The 15,480-nt window shown below is 35.1% G+C and overlaps 3 protein-coding genes across 6 annotated transcripts in view; 1 reads left to right on the forward strand and 2 right to left on the reverse strand.

Annotated features, from left to right (window-relative positions):
- LOC117115738 (serine/threonine-protein kinase Chk2-like) overlaps window positions 1-4,502 on the reverse strand; it is a 16,569-nt gene extending 12,067 nt beyond the window's left edge. Inside the window, exons 1-4 of one of the 3 annotated variants that reach the window (XM_033259670.1) lie at window positions 4,432-4,502; window positions 2,626-2,861; window positions 1,849-1,973; window positions 804-873 (exon numbers count right to left, since the gene is read on the reverse strand). In XM_033259670.1, the coding sequence (XP_033115561.1) occupies window positions 804-873; window positions 1,849-1,973; window positions 2,626-2,824 (394 nt within the window). In that variant the 5' untranslated portion in view covers window positions 2,825-2,861; window positions 4,432-4,502. The remainder of the gene's footprint in view (window positions 1-803; window positions 874-1,848; window positions 1,974-2,625; window positions 2,862-4,431) is intronic. The other 2 variants (XM_033259667.1, XM_033259677.1) reach the window with 2 other exon arrangements.
- A 247-nt stretch (window positions 4,503-4,749) lies between these two features.
- Window positions 4,750-8,250, forward strand: LOC117115765 (DNA-directed RNA polymerase III subunit RPC9-like). Of its 2 annotated transcripts, none has more exons than XM_033259698.1 (6): window positions 4,750-4,812; window positions 5,493-5,529; window positions 5,982-6,074; window positions 6,276-6,370; window positions 6,838-6,895; window positions 7,448-8,250. In XM_033259698.1, the coding sequence occupies exons 1-6, from the start codon at window positions 4,805-4,807 to the stop codon at window positions 7,571-7,573; spliced, it is 417 nt and encodes a 138-aa protein (XP_033115589.1). In that variant the 5' UTR covers window positions 4,750-4,804; the 3' UTR covers window positions 7,574-8,250. The 2 variants fall into 2 exon arrangements, with proteins under 2 accessions (XP_033115589.1, XP_033115597.1); XM_033259706.1 differs by lacking the exon at window positions 4,750-4,812 and adding an exon at window positions 4,820-5,088.
- On the reverse strand, window positions 8,078-12,998 carry LOC117115758 (coiled-coil-helix-coiled-coil-helix domain-containing protein 2-like). The gene is made up of 4 exons (XM_033259687.1): window positions 12,835-12,998; window positions 11,693-11,861; window positions 10,483-10,714; window positions 8,078-8,460 (listed from the first exon to the last, which is right to left on the reverse strand). Exons 1-4 carry the CDS (start codon window positions 12,879-12,881, stop codon window positions 8,453-8,455), a joined length of 456 nt encoding a protein of 151 aa, XP_033115578.1. The 5' UTR covers window positions 12,882-12,998; the 3' UTR covers window positions 8,078-8,452.
- Window positions 12,999-15,480: the final 2,482 nt, after the last annotated feature.

A 15,480-nucleotide genomic window follows, 5' to 3' on the forward strand; every position in this document is an offset into this window, starting at 1 on the left:
ATGCATTAGCATAAATAGATCATGATGATGGTTTCTATATGAACGGTTTTCTCTAACATGCTAAAGTTATCATGATGAATAGATCATGATAAGTTTATCACGATAGCTTATGTGAACGTACCTATTATTTCCTATATCTAAAAGGGCCCTGAATATCAGCCGACCTTCTAGGATACTTGGAAGGGTCACCTTCTATAAACATGACAGAGCAGTGGATGGCAGGTACCAGTAGATAAATATATGTGGTAACAAGCTAAATCAGTCACTCGCAGCAAAAATCGATTTTTAGTTAATAATACATGTATAAACAGTAAAATGAAAGCTATAAAATGGTAAAAGAATCATTTAAATCTGACATAAAGTTACAGGAATTTGAACATACAGCTGTTTAAAGAACAATATTTGAGAAATTGGCCTTCAAAGTTTATGATTTCATGCATTTCTCAGGCAGAAACCATCAACAAACCGTTATAATTTGTTGTTTTAACATTGAAAATGGGGAAAATAACAGCATAGCATGATATATACAGTAGATATATAATGGATAGTTTAGTTTAATAAAATAGATTTTATTGAACTAAACTATCCATTATATATCTATATATAATGTATACTATCCATTATATATATCTATATATAATGGATAGTTTAGTTCAATAAAATAAATTTAAAAAATGTTGACATTCCAGCATGTTTTGGCCATTATATCTGAAACAGAATTTGCGACGAGTGACTGGTTTGGTTTGTCTTTGCCACATATATGTATGTGTAATTTGGAAAAAAATGCTTTATAAAAATCTTACCAATTTTTTGGCCATTTAGAAAGGTCCCATTAGAGCTTTGGTCTTCAATGAACACAGCATTTGACTTGTCCTAAGTAATATATACAATAAAAAAAATATTTGACAAGGCATAACAGAAACAAGAAAATCCAAAGGAGAGATACCAGCTGTTATGTGCCTCAAAACAGTAACATCTCTATCTATCTAAGTTTATCTATTTGAGGCTTCTCAAAACCAAGGTACTGTTGCTAATGTTAACTGAGTAATTAGCATAAGAATGTGCCAGTACTGTATACTTTAGGCTAGACTTTTTTATTCCTTGTTTCGCATACTTATTTTTTTTAAAAATCATCTGAGGAGGACAGAATAAAAATAAAAATAAAATTTTGTTTTCTTATTTAGCAAATAGTTTTGCTAAAACATCCAGATGGAGTAGAAAATAAAAATAAAATTTTATTGGTGAATGTAAAATGGGATGGGTAAATGCTTCAAATTTATATCATTCGGAAGAAAAATACATATCTTATCTTTGGAGATTTCAAGGCAACCGAGGGCGTAATAAAAAAAAGAAAAAAATTTATTTTTTTCTTAAATTTCCACTTTTTCATGGTGGCGGGTGTGCTAATTGTCCAAAAATAAAATTTTATTTTCATTTGAAATCATCAATATTTGCAGTCGGCGAAGGTAAAAAAAAAGTCTCACCTTAGTACAGAGAAGTTGTAGTACTTTTAATCATAATTTTGGGAATAGTAATTTAATTCCAGTAAATGACTTATTTTAAATAATGTGGAGCATATGAATAGTGTATATCTAAAAACTCAATTTTCTAGTTTTAGTAACTGATGCTTGTTTTGACATGGCAAGCAACATTTATTTATTATTTATTTATTTCAAAAAATGCATTCAACAACAATTTTATACCATCCTGATTAAGTCTATATAACTGATAGAATGAACATATGAAGTACAGTACTTCTGCTTTAAATATTAAAAGAAATTAAAGTAACAGTAGCAGATACACAATTTTGACTTTACATAAGAAATTTTGTTAAGTCTCTTTCCTTACTTTGGATATGTTAAAATGGATCTTGGAAACCGTTGCGAAGAAATTTAATTTCCGACATGCCTTTGTATCAAGGCAGATATCGCAGAGTTTATCACGCCCAACTGTGTATTTATCACCCGACAAGTCTAGTAAAAAATAAGCAAATTCACTTTTCAACTGAATGAAACAATATTAAGATTCTACTCTCAAGCAAAATATTATTGAAAAATTGCATCTGGCTTCAACAAATACTTACATAAGCACAACGAAACAAGTACGTCTTTGCAAAATATTGTTCAACAATTTTTTTTTTTAAATTAATCTTATTTTATCTATATACTTTACTTATCTAAAAAAATCTCTTATGAGATATCCAATTTCTGAATTAATACACTTTAACGATGGTCTGATGAAGAAACTTTGCTGCATTCAGGAATGGTTAAAAGGGCCTGACTATTATGTTTATTTTTCATTCTTATAGCACATTACTAGGAAAACCTTACTGTACATGAATACTCTGTTCAGGGCCAATTAAGAGCATCTCTGGGCCATGAGGCAGTGCAGCAAGTGGGCCCTAACAAAGGGTTTGGGTTCAACATATAGGCGCCAGTTGAACAAAACGGCAGGGCCTAGGCGGTAGCCAGTTTTAGATATAGCTCTATAGATGTCAAATTTAAATGATTATAGAGTGGTCATTCAAAATTTTTTACCTGCCTGTGACACGGCGATACAGCTTGAGTTTAGTATGCTTTAAATCTATTACATTATAAAATAGCGTAAACTACTTTCTATACTCACTAACTGCTGTAAACGCAGCTCCAAAAGGAAATAGTCGACCCCATATTTCTGGCTCTTCTTCTTCTTCCTCCTCCTGGTCACCATCCACGTCTCCACAGTCTACGATATCCTGAGTCGGAACCGTGTCTGCACTTGACATAGTCGCTCCTGTTGATGCAGAATTGTAGCTACTGGAGGTGTTTGGATCACCGCTACTCATACCGTATTCAAATTCTGACAAATTAACATCAATGATACTAATAGAGACAACAGACAAGACTGTTGTAACAAAATATGAAATTATATTTTTTTACTTTTACTTTGTACAGTATTTATTGATTGGTGTTTACAACTTCCCTGGGGGAGGGTAGGCCCCTAGGCCTATATTTTATATATTCATTAAAGCCCCATTCCCAGCAAAAATTACACTAAAAAAGATCTTTTTTATTTTTTTTAAAAAGCATATGCATTACTCTAATTGTTATAAACCATGGAAAAATTATTGGCATGAATTTTAGTTTTATGCAAAAGGATAAAACAAATGATAAATAGAGACTATTTCTTATAGGAGATTACCATTTTCTCAATGACTTCTTCGCTACTAGGCAAATTCAGAGGTTGTAAATCGCATATGCTGGAATGCTCTCGCTTTTATATCAGTGGTGGTGCCAGAGGGAGCTGGGGGCTTTGTTTTATTCAAAATATTTTGGTTTTGGAAGCTGATTTTAACATTAGAAAGCACAGCCTACATGAAGTCATACTAGAGTAACTCGATGCCTATCAAATAATTAATAAAAATTCGCCATAATTCATCAAATATCCGTGGATTTCAGGGGGCGAAGCCCCCTGGATCCCCACTGGGGGCCTAGGCGGCTCCTGGCTCCCACCCAAGTGAGACTCGATTCGCTCCACTAGCCTCTAGCAGTGTTGCTAGGCTAATGTTTCTGGCACCAACTATATTTCTTCAGACCTATCGCAAAATCAAACAAGAAATTCATCTGTATTTATTTTTTGTGTGGAACACAAAAAAAAAAATATTTCAGTCTGATTTTATATATCTTTTTTCATGACAGTTTAGGATGTCTAAATTCGGTTAAAGCCCCATTCCTGGCAAAATTCTGTTGTAAAAAAAAAATCTGAATTTTATATATGTTATAAAGATTTATAAATATAATACGAAATTGCTAACTATAATTTATGCGAATATTTTTTTTCATGGTTTATAATAATTAGAGTAATGCATATGCATTTTTTCTAAAAAAAAAAAAATCCTTTTTTTTAGTGAAATTTGCCGCAAAATGGGGCTATTACCTAGTAATTCCGTATATTACATTTATAAACCTATAGGGCCTAGGCCTATGCCACCCTAGGCTAGCCTAGCCTAGGGCCTAGCTAGGCCAAACATATAAAAATCAGATTTTTTAAATAACTAAAATTTTGCCGAGAATGGGGCTTTAAACTTGTTAAATCAGAATTTATATTTTTATTTATTAATACAAAAAGACATGTAGACAAGAAAAAACACCTCGAAAACTACTTTTAGATTGCAATGGACTGCACCCCACCACAAAACATAAACAAGGGACCTGGGCACGTGTCAATCATTCAAGAAGTGTCAATATACCTCTAGGCCTAGGCCTATGCAATATACTGACTGGCGGCCCTCGCTGGCTGGTTGTGTGTGGAGAGAGGTCTGGCCTAGCTAAGAAGAGTTAGCCCGGGATTGATACTGTGCCATATATATCATAAAATTATCATGCTTGTAGTAAAATAACCTTAAAAACAATTTAAACATATAAAATAATTCTAAAAAAGGAAAATATATACCTCTAAACTAAAAAAATATCGACACCAGCGTGCTTTCCACTATAGTCTGTCTGTCTCTATATATTTAGATTGTTCCATTGTTCTATAGGGTTACTTGATATATTAATTTTTATTAAAAGTTTACGTTTATTAGCAGTGAGATTATCACTGTAGTATTATATTCTAATTAGCTGGTTTATTTGGCACTGTAAATGCTTGTCTGACTTACTTAACAACTGAAAGTAAGTAATCCTGTTTTTCTTTTCCTACACTACGACTCTTTTTTTCATAATGAAATTTACCGAACACATGATATGACCCTTAGCCCTTTAGTTAACACTTGTTTTGAGGTCGTCCTGGCGGCGGCGGCAACACTGCATCTGCAACATACAACATGGAGATGTGAGTGCAGGCTTAGGCTAGGCCGATCACATTTTAAAATGCTAAGTCATACCATTAATACTTCCATGGTCATACTAACCAATAAATTGTATTTTTAAGGCAATGACTTTTTTTAGCTAGTAATCCTAGGCCAGGCTGGGCCGATCATTTCGGTCCCGGTTCGACGGGCCAATGGCTATAGGCCCTATCTCATCTAGTTAGGGCCTATGTCAGGCGGCTTTTCGTTCGGTTGCTGCATGCTCAACCTGAATGTTAACGAAGAAGGTCGATTTTTAGGCTCTTTACGTAACTAATAGATTTATTTCCATGTATGTATTTAAAATCTTAAATCGTATGCATGGTATGGTTAGGTAAACGAAAGTTTGCATGACAAACAAGACAGAATATTAATAATAATAAGTAAGGATGTTATTGTTACTGTTAGACTGACATTTAGGGCCTAATATTATTCATGGCTAGGCCTACCTAATTCATTGATCCATCCATACCTCCATGCTTTAACAATTAAAAAGTCATTAAAACAAGTTTTCTCACAACATAAAATATTAAAATTAAATGAAAGTTGTTTTTCTTTTTAATGAGCTTTGTTTGAATTAGATCTATGGACCTCCTTTTGCATAAAAACATTATTTTTTTTTCATGCCTAAATGTTTTATATGAATTCCTTTCTTTTTTGCTAGAATTGATGAAAATTCTGCAATGCTTAGCAATTATGAAGTAAGTATAGACAACAAGAAAGCCAGACTGTATAGTAAGGCAAGCGTGGGGAATATATAACCAGTGCAATTATGCAGCAATTACAATTCCGTGCACCTATTTTCTTAACAATTTCCCGCGCATATTTGAGCTGACTTTTTAGATAGATATCAATTAAAAAATTTTACAGCATGGCGGGAAGGTCCCTGGGTCTTGGGTTCAATTTATGTACTGGTACTAGGATTTTTTCTCACGACCAGAACAACTTCACTCAATAAGCCTCATAAAGAGACTATGTGGCACATCTTGTATGTATGTTGTCTTAGAAAAGTGATTATGCAAGTTCACTCTTTGGCATATCCTTGGCCTTGTGCCTAAAAAAACCTCAAAGCTAGCATTTAGACCATTATAATGTAATAGGCATTTCAAAAGTGTGCTATATTTTTTTTTTAAAAAGTGCATGTATTTAACAGGTCTTAACACTCTTAAAAGATCTTCAGTCGCAATCAGATGGTAAACGAAAAGGGACTAAGATGCATCAGAACCTGGCAACAGTATCGTACGAGGTAAGTTGGGTAGTACAGTATTTTGGATTTTCTTTTTCGTGTGAAACACCAAGGATATCGCACAGTTCAGTGCACACACAATGGCTACCACCAATATAGCCCACTGAGCTAAGCTATGATTTAACAAATTTAAAACTTATTATTTAAAATTGTAAATATTTATAGTATATATTTTATCACTTTTGCCTTCATTAATTTTAGACTATGAAGTATCTAGAGAAAACACCTTGTAAAGAGCAAACTCCAGAAATAATCAAGAATTTCTTACTGGCTTTGGAGCCATACAAATTGACAAAGTAAGAGCATCTCTATTCTTATTATTTATTATTCTTAATATACTGTATCCAAGGAAGTCAAACACCATGGTTGAGGCTGAGATTAAAAATACAGTATGACACCTAGCTAAGATATGCTGGAAATGACAGTTGGAATGCAATATTTGTTTAAAATATAATTCAAAATTTACTGTAGGGTTAGGGAAGATGGGAGAATCTGTGGTTCAGAGAGTAAATTACGTTATCTATGTTCTAGATTTTAGAGAAGTATTTTCCTTTCATTCAGGCAGCATTCCAAGGCTTCTATACAATTGTTGAACAATTGTTGATTATTCACAATAACAAGTAATATACTTAATGTAAGACGCACCTCATTTTTAATTACCTCGTTTTTAATTGGCTAGTTATAACTTTGATTTTAATCTGATTGGTCGGTTTTATTTGCTTTCTGTTATATAAACTTTATGATGCGACTGTTTATTTTGCAGGGCAGAAAAGTTACAGCTTCTGAATCAAAGACCAACATCAGCAGTGGAAATTCAATTGGTAAATAATTATTTCAATTAAGTTACATTGGATGCAAGGGCATAGATCTGTTTTGAAATGTGGTGGGACAGTTGTGAATGCACACCCAGGTGGGTGGGAAAATTTGAGGAAATATTACTGTAGATGGCCGGAAATCACTCTCTTATATATTAAAATTCATCATCATGTACTCAGCCTGTTCCCCACCCAATGATTGGATGAAACACCCTTTTTGTTTTGAAAACCAGCTTATTTTCAATATCAACAAGATAAATTAGTATCTTGTCCCTCCCCACTACCTTTTATTCCTTGCACATGGTAACGTTGTTCATCTGTCGATCCATTTTCGACAATGCCCAAAACTACTTCCAATAACATACTTTGTACATGCAACTACCACTTAATAAATATTTCTCACCTCTCCTAATACATTTGTCAGTCAATGATGCTCTGTCTACACTATCAAATATATGTGATATGCCCATATTTGGATGTAATATGACATCATCATGCCCATATATGGGCACATCACACAAATTTGTCACATAAAATTTTATATTTTCTGCTCTGTAGATGATTGAGGAGAGTGAGGAAAGATTAACTGAAGATCAAATTGAGGAGTTGCTCCAGTTGATAAGTACTCATTTGTTGATAGAAGAAACGGAAGAAATGGATGCACAGGCAGGAGATGGGCAATGATAGGACAATGGCAGTGTGATAAATTACGAATGTTGGTCACATTTCCGGATTTTACAGCCTACTGCAACATTCAGTGCAGAACCTTAAATGTATACGAAGTAGTAAAGGTTCTTAACTACTGTAGTTTCAGTCTTCAAATGTGCAGATAGCTCAGAGATCAACTACTGGAAGTGTTAAGCCAGGCATACACTGTATTACCTGACCACCGGCTAATGAAGCAATCTCCGCTTCAAGTGCCCAACAACGTGATGGGATGTCATACTGCTTTCTCCATTGAACATACGTGGAGGCACATAAGCAGAGTGAAAAACCAAGGCTGGGGTCCGTTTGGGGAGACTAAACAACAACTATTTTTGGCAAATTATTGGTGGGGCCTACAAAAGGTTTGGCCTGCCCTGTGCCCCTACCAGTGCTATGGAAATGTGTCAGCTGACAACCGCCTACTTTAAGCCTTCAAACAAGCAAGTGCAATTCATGAAATGAAATGAAACAATTACAAAATCATTGTAGCATACATACGACTTTTATTTTCAAATATTCCCGAAGAAAGCTGTGTTTCTATCATTAATTTCAGATATCACATATGTTATTCACTGCACAGCAGCTCTATCTTTATGTAATTTTGTAGTGTGATAAAACCAATAACATTTCAACTACTCCAGTTCTTAAAATTGGTTTATATTCTATTTTATTCAAACACTGCACAATTCGGATGGAAAGCAATTACACATCATTCATCAATTAATTCAGTACTGTATTAATTACTATCAATAATAATTAAAATACTTTCAGTTTGTTGAAGTGATGTTTCCTGAGTTTGACCATTTCAATCAATGTCATTCTTATGATTTATTTGTGGAGACACCATGTTAACAACTGTTATTTACCTACAAGAAAAAAAAGAGATACATTTATGAACAATGCATTTACAATTAGGTGTACTGTACAATGTGATATATGTCTATGTTGAGGGAATATAAAATACACGTATATCAGAATTGTCTTAGTATTATAGAATTAATGACTGTATTCAAAGATCAAAATTTATTAATAATACTATGTATATTGACAAAAAAAGGCAAGTTCTAGGTAAAGAATCACAAACCAATAATAACACACATATAGCTATTATAGCTATATGCTATAAAATATAAAAATAAAATTAGGAAATATTAAGAAAATATAAAAATAAAATTAGGAAAATAAAAGATAATTTGATATATATAATATATATCAAATTATCTTTTATTTTCCTAATTTTATTTTTTGATACGGTACCACCAGTGGTGTATCTAGGGTGTGCACTCCCCTCCAAAAATTCCTCGCGCCCTCCCAGTCTCCCCATCCCCAAAAAAATCACTTGCAAGTACAGTAGAACCTCGATTTTACGTACGGTACGGGACCAGAAGGCGTACGTAAATCGGGGGATTCGTAAAATAGAGGTTGGGTTAAATTTGTGGTAACCTTTGACCTAATACGTACGTAATGCTCAATATACGTATGTATGAACGAATGATGTCACCTAGCTAGGCTAGACCAAGCCTCTAGGCCTACGAATAAAACCATGTGTTTAGTGTTTTTATTCATCACTTTACGATGTCATAATAAAGTGTTCAAATAAAACCGTGTGTCTAGTGTATTAATTCATCACTTATATCTTTTATTTAATTAAAGAACATGAAAATATTGTAAGATTACCTATACGACAAAGGTATAACTTGGGAATTCCCCTTAATGCCTATTTTAAACAACAGAGCTGTGGTGTTGTCTGGGCCTGTTGAGACAAACTAAATCCATGTGCGCTGCACTGGGCAAGCCAACCAATTAACATTCGTGTACGAAACTATGCCTACTCAGCTTCGTGTAGAAAATTCCACACGAAGCTAAGGAGGAAAGCAATTATTTTGAGCACCATCGGTAGTTGTTCATCTCTCTCAGTTCACGTGGTTTCACGTTGTTAGATTATAACAACCCGGTATTAGACTCAATCAATGTTGCTGTTTAATGAAAATACGTTGCATTATGGTTTGTTTATTGTTATAGTCTTTTTACTTATGGTTGCTATGAAAAGGGCCGTTTTTTAAAAATATTTTCGGGGTTTTTGATGATGTCATCGTCGATACGAGGCGTACGTAAAACCGAGGGTTCGTATAACTGGGGTACGTAAAAACGAGGTTCTACTGTAACTATGTCTACTCAGGTTCGTGTAGAAAATTCGACCAGACGAGTTTTTCCATGGTTTGCCACACGAAGCTAAGGAGGAAAGCAATTATTTTGAGCACCATCGGTAGTTGTTCATCCAGATTATAACAACCCGGTATTAGACTCAATCAACATCGCTGTTTAATGAAAATACGTTGCATTATGGTTTGTTTATTGTTAAAGTTTATTGTTATAGTCTTTTTACTTATGGTTGCTCTGAAAAGGGCCGTTTTTTAAAAATATTTTCGGGGTTTTTGATGATGTCATCGTCGATACGAGGCGTACGTAAAACCGAGGGTTCGTATAACTGGGGTACGTAAAAACGAGGCTCTACTGTAGTTAAAAAGCACGTAAAATCACCTTATTTTGCGAGCTAGCACCCCTCAACTGATCATCGAGGCTCCCCCCCCCCACTTCACCTTCATGCCCTCCCATCAGCACCCCCATTTCAAGACTTCTAGATATGCCACTGGTACCACAAGACTCTACTTGTGACAATGCTTCATATCATCTCCCAAGGGAGCATTCAGCATAATGTAACAGCTAGTGATCAGCACAATGGTACTAGAACCAGATGTTTTACTGCTGTACCACATAATTCCAACACAATGTACGTATACAGTACATTTACATTTTCAACATGCATTAATGACACCAATGATGATAAAAAAATAAGTAAAAATGCCACACTTTCAAAATCAACATACCGAAAGATAGTTTGCATTGTCTCAAGGCCTCATTGAATCCATCACATAGTGAGAGGTCATGTTGAGTTTCTGCACAATGAAGGAACTGCTGGAGTTCGTAGCTGCATGCACCATTTTGTTGGTTCTGTTGTTGCACAGGTTGGTATTGCTGCATGGGCTGTTGCTCTTGATAGGTAACATCGGGCTGAGAGTTTCCCCCTCCTCCAGTCATGGCTGCTCCAACAGCATGTCCCTTTATAAAATAATAGACTCATTGTCAACAACAAAGCATTGCCATGGTTGAACAAGAATTCAAAATAGAAAGGGCCCAGAGTGAAAATTCTACAAAAAGGAGGGTTCAGACCAAGCATGGTTAGGACTAACTATAACTTGAGGTCGGGGTTTCAATCCCCTGTGAATTTTGCTTGTGTCCTTGAGCAAGGCACTTTATCTGCATAACTGCTTCTCTCCCCAGCCAGAAGTATAAATGGGTACCTGGTGGGGTTTTATAGCCTCAGGGAAGCGGCACATTTTAAATGCCCACACCAGTACCATAGTGCCAAATCAATAAAGATCATTATTTTATCAACTTGCTATTATTATCTATTGTTACACTATCATTGTCTTATATTACTGTACTGTACTGTATATTTTAATAAAAGTGAATTGAATTTAATCTGCATCATTAAAACACAAAACATTACAAACATCAAACATTAAAAACATCAATTTAGCAATTTACATCGAGATAGATAAAAAGGCACGAAGCCAGAAGTTTAAAATAATAAAATATAATCATTAGTAAAAAATCATTTTTCTTATACACCTTTCGAACAGAATGATGGGAATGCCTAGACAACCCATTAAAATCCAAGAGGACCTATTTCCAATGGGGTTGGGTCTAAAAAACCATCACCTAATGGAAGAATATATATAAAAAAGGTCATAAAAAGTATAAAAAAAATGAAAATTGACAAAAAGTTAAAACATCAAAAGCTATAAGTACAAAACCTGGGCATTTTCTTTATCGAAGGCTTTTGCTTTGTTTAAGGTATTCTTTAAATTTAAATCATATGACATATATACAGGTATTATTATTATTTATCAACTTGCTATTATTATTATTATCTAGTATTAATATTATTTAAGCCATATGACTCATATAATGCATTTTTTAAAAAACAAATGCAAAGGAAATCAAGGCAAACTCCTTCATAATAGGAAGACCTACCACGGCAGATCCAATGGCCACACCACCAGCTGTAGCGGCCATCTGGCCAAATAGTCCTGGGCTACGTGATTGACCAGGGGTCCCTACCATAGATGGTTGCTGCTGTACTGGCACTGGGGATCTCTGTTGAGGACGTGGAGCTGTAACTGTCCTTGGTGGTGCTGATAGTCTATGGAGAAATATTAAAAAGTCATTATCATTTTCACTACAAATTATATAAAAAGTCCGTATTTTTTTAAAAGCCATAGGCCTAGGTTATTGTTATTTATGACATGCATGGCATGTTTTATTAAGTATAAATGTATATACCAACTTTGTCAAGTGATGCTTTTTATTTTCAATTTAAAGCTTGTAATTTTTATGCGCAATCATAAAATTGACTAGGATAGTACATGTTTTTTGCAATAGGCCTACAGTTTTATGGTTTTTCTTTTAATTCTACATACAGGAACAGGCATTGAAATGAATGAACCACACTGACTGATGTTGGCGCATCGGTTGTGGCTTGGACTCTCAACCTCGAGGTCGGGGGTTCGAAACTCTCGCTGTGCAAATCGCTTGTGTCCTACTTTATCTATGGTTGCCCCTCTCCACCCAGGAGTACAAGTGGGTACCTGGTAGGTTCCAACACTGCGCCGATTACTAGCCGCAATATTATGGAGATATAATTTAATTTAATAATTTCATTTAGTGTTTAATGTGTTCCATATGTGTTTGATCCAATGACCGGGGTAATAATGTGAAGCGCTTAGAGGCTTTGTTAAGGCATTAAGCGCTATAAGAACGACATATTATTATTATTATACAAAATGTGTTCAGTTCCATACATCGTGTCTGACACTCTGAAACTTTAGGTTGCTGTAGGGCCAGGCTTAGCTTATTTTTATTAGTATTTACTACTAGGGCTTAGGCTACTTTAATAAACTTTGGCCTAGTGTATCCTAATTTTAAAGCGGTGTCGGGTGGAAAACAGACCGGCCTTGCCAGTCATGCAGACGACCGGTGTGTCAGACTTGGTTTGTTGGTGCGCATACTTACGCCAGGCCTAGCTTTGTTTAATTGAAACCCTTGCTATCTATTACATCAGGTAATTAATTACGTTTCTAGATACCAATAACTACTAGTACAATCATGATAATTACCTAACGGGTGAGGCAGATCTGCCACGACTTCTTCCTCCACGGGGCATTTTGTTAGATAAATTCAATAGGTAATTCTAGGCCTAGGCTATTTGATTATTATGATGGTATACGACGATGTCGTCATGCATCAGCGTATTATGTCCCTGACGATTTCCAGAGGCGAGTTGCATCACATGTCACGCTTGGGTAAAACACTGCCACCATGCGTTTGATGATGATGATGGTAATCTAGAATATTATCATCTTCAATTCATTTCATTTATTCAGGAATTACAATCACATATAACTTGAATACAAAATAAAAACAAAGAACAGATAAATGATTAAGAAAAAAAAGATAAGACATTAATTCTTAGGGTAACTCAAAATAGTTTTAAAATTTAAAAAACTTATTTCCATTGGACCTTAGTTTAACAAATTTTAAACAGTTTTTACCACGTAAGGCCTAATGAACATAAAACAATTAATAATAACTACATGTAGGCCTGTCATTAAAATCGTCATTATAAGAAGTTTGATTTATGGGAAAGTCTGCAGAGGGCGATTTTGACTGGTTTCCCCGACGTGCGGCAGTTGAGCCGCCTCTTGTAAATCATGTAGGCCTACCGGTAGGCCCGGATTGTGACTGTTTTGATTAAGTCATGAAGTTTTATTAAATTTTCTGAAGAGGGACTTGGGTCGACTATCATACAGATTATCGTTGATTTTATTTTATTTTATTTTTTAATTTAAACCAACAGCGAACAACCACTAACAGATTGAATCAAAACGTGATAAAATAATATATGTGAAAATTAATGTTAAAAGTTAAAAAAACCCCCCAAAACACATACTGTACATATGTTTAACAATTTTACTTTTAAAAACATTTAAACTATCATAAATGAGATCGAACTCACAAGCAGTGGCGGCTCTAGGATATATTTTCTGGGGGGGACTAAGTAGTCCGACAGGGGGGACTTGAGCTCGTAGGCTCGAGCTGGAGGAAAGGGTTGAGAGGGGGTACCCCTCCCAAATAAGATTTTTTTTGAAAGAATATCAACCTCTGATGGCCGAAAATGGCACTCTCAGATTGTGACAGACATGTGTTGGCTTGGTGTGGGCCTATTTTTATGTTTTATGGTCTGACTGCCCGACGAGCTCTGTCCGGCCTGTCTGACTTGTCCGGTGGGGGGACTTAAGCCCCCCTGCTGGCGCCGCCACTGCTCACAAGTAACAAGTAGACTAAATTCGTTGGGCAACCGCTGAAAATGCCTCGTTTTGTGCCATCAACACGACCGTATGGAACGTGGAGCAAACACTAGGATGCGAATTGCATTAAACAAAGAAGCAAGAGGACAATCACAAACAGAATTCAACAACACAAAAATATCATGTCAAAAACATTCTACGATTTTCAAGAGACAATATTGGGTTGGGACAAGTGTGACTAAGAAGTTAATAATATTGATGAGGTATAAGAGGCAAACGTACTAAAACAATGGAGTTGTTGTGGATAGTCATTATGCCTACACATAACTCAATGCGAACCATTTATAGGCCTACAAGAACGTAATTCATCTGCACGATGATGATGATGATGATGATGATGATGCAGCCCACACTCCTCTGGTCCCTTTTGCGCCACTATTGCAAAATTTGTTGATGAAAATTTGAAGTCAATAGAATGTAAAGCGACAAAAAAAGTACACAGAAAGATAAAAAAAAAAAATAGTTCCATAATTTTTATGGCGATTCACTTAAAAAAAAAGGAGGAGTTAATTTTTCGTTTACAGAAAGAATCACCCGATTTATTATTATAACAGGATTTTTCCGAAAAATGCTGCCTATGAAATCAGTCTGAGAAAGTTTAATTATAGAAGGTTATCAGTTTAGTCTGAAGGAAAATGTGAGCGGCACTGGGTTATATGTTAAAAATGGTATTCCGGTAACAGAGGCTTTAATGGTTTTAAGGAGTCAGTATGGGTAGTTATTGGCTTACCGCTCGACAAAAATTACTTGTTGGCTGTGTCTATCGCAGTCCTAGTAGTTTAAGGGAGAATAATATTTTGTTACTGAAACAGGTGAATGAATATTTGGCCGATTTTCTTTTAATTACTGGTGATTTCAATTATAAGAATATTGATTGGTTATAATGAAATTTTACTGAGATTTGGATATAGCTGAATTTTTTTTAGTGCATTACGGAGGATTTTTTGTTTGTTTTGGTATCAACACTTCGTGCCTATGCATTTTCGAGGGAGAGGCGAACCGAATGTATTAGATTAAATTTTTACACGAGACGAATGCTTGGTAGACGCCATAGGCCTAGTACATGGTTCTCCCTTAGGAAAAAGAGATCATCTGTATTTTCATTTAAGATATCCAACGATTGAGACCCCTTCGCGAACTAGAAATGTTTACGAAGCTCATTAGGCCTGTAATAAAATGAGAGATTGTTTAATAATAATGCGGACTTGGTTAGAAATAAGATTATTCATTTTGGATACAAAAAAACAGAACTTTAAGTAGTTCATTGGTGAAGGCTTGGGCTGGAAGCTGTAGGCGAAATGAAAGATCTTGGCCTTTGTTTTTAATAAGTTGAATTTCCGGTCTCGCGTTTCACATGTAATTTCTATGGCAAATAAGAAATTGGAAATTATTCAT

Source organism: Anneissia japonica, unplaced genomic scaffold (assembly GCF_011630105.1).
Source record: "Anneissia japonica isolate Jap-2015-1 unplaced genomic scaffold, ASM1163010v1 scaffold199_len4679917_cov187, whole genome shotgun sequence".
In the NCBI taxonomy this organism is placed as follows: domain Eukaryota; kingdom Metazoa; phylum Echinodermata; class Crinoidea; order Comatulida; family Comatulidae; genus Anneissia; species Anneissia japonica.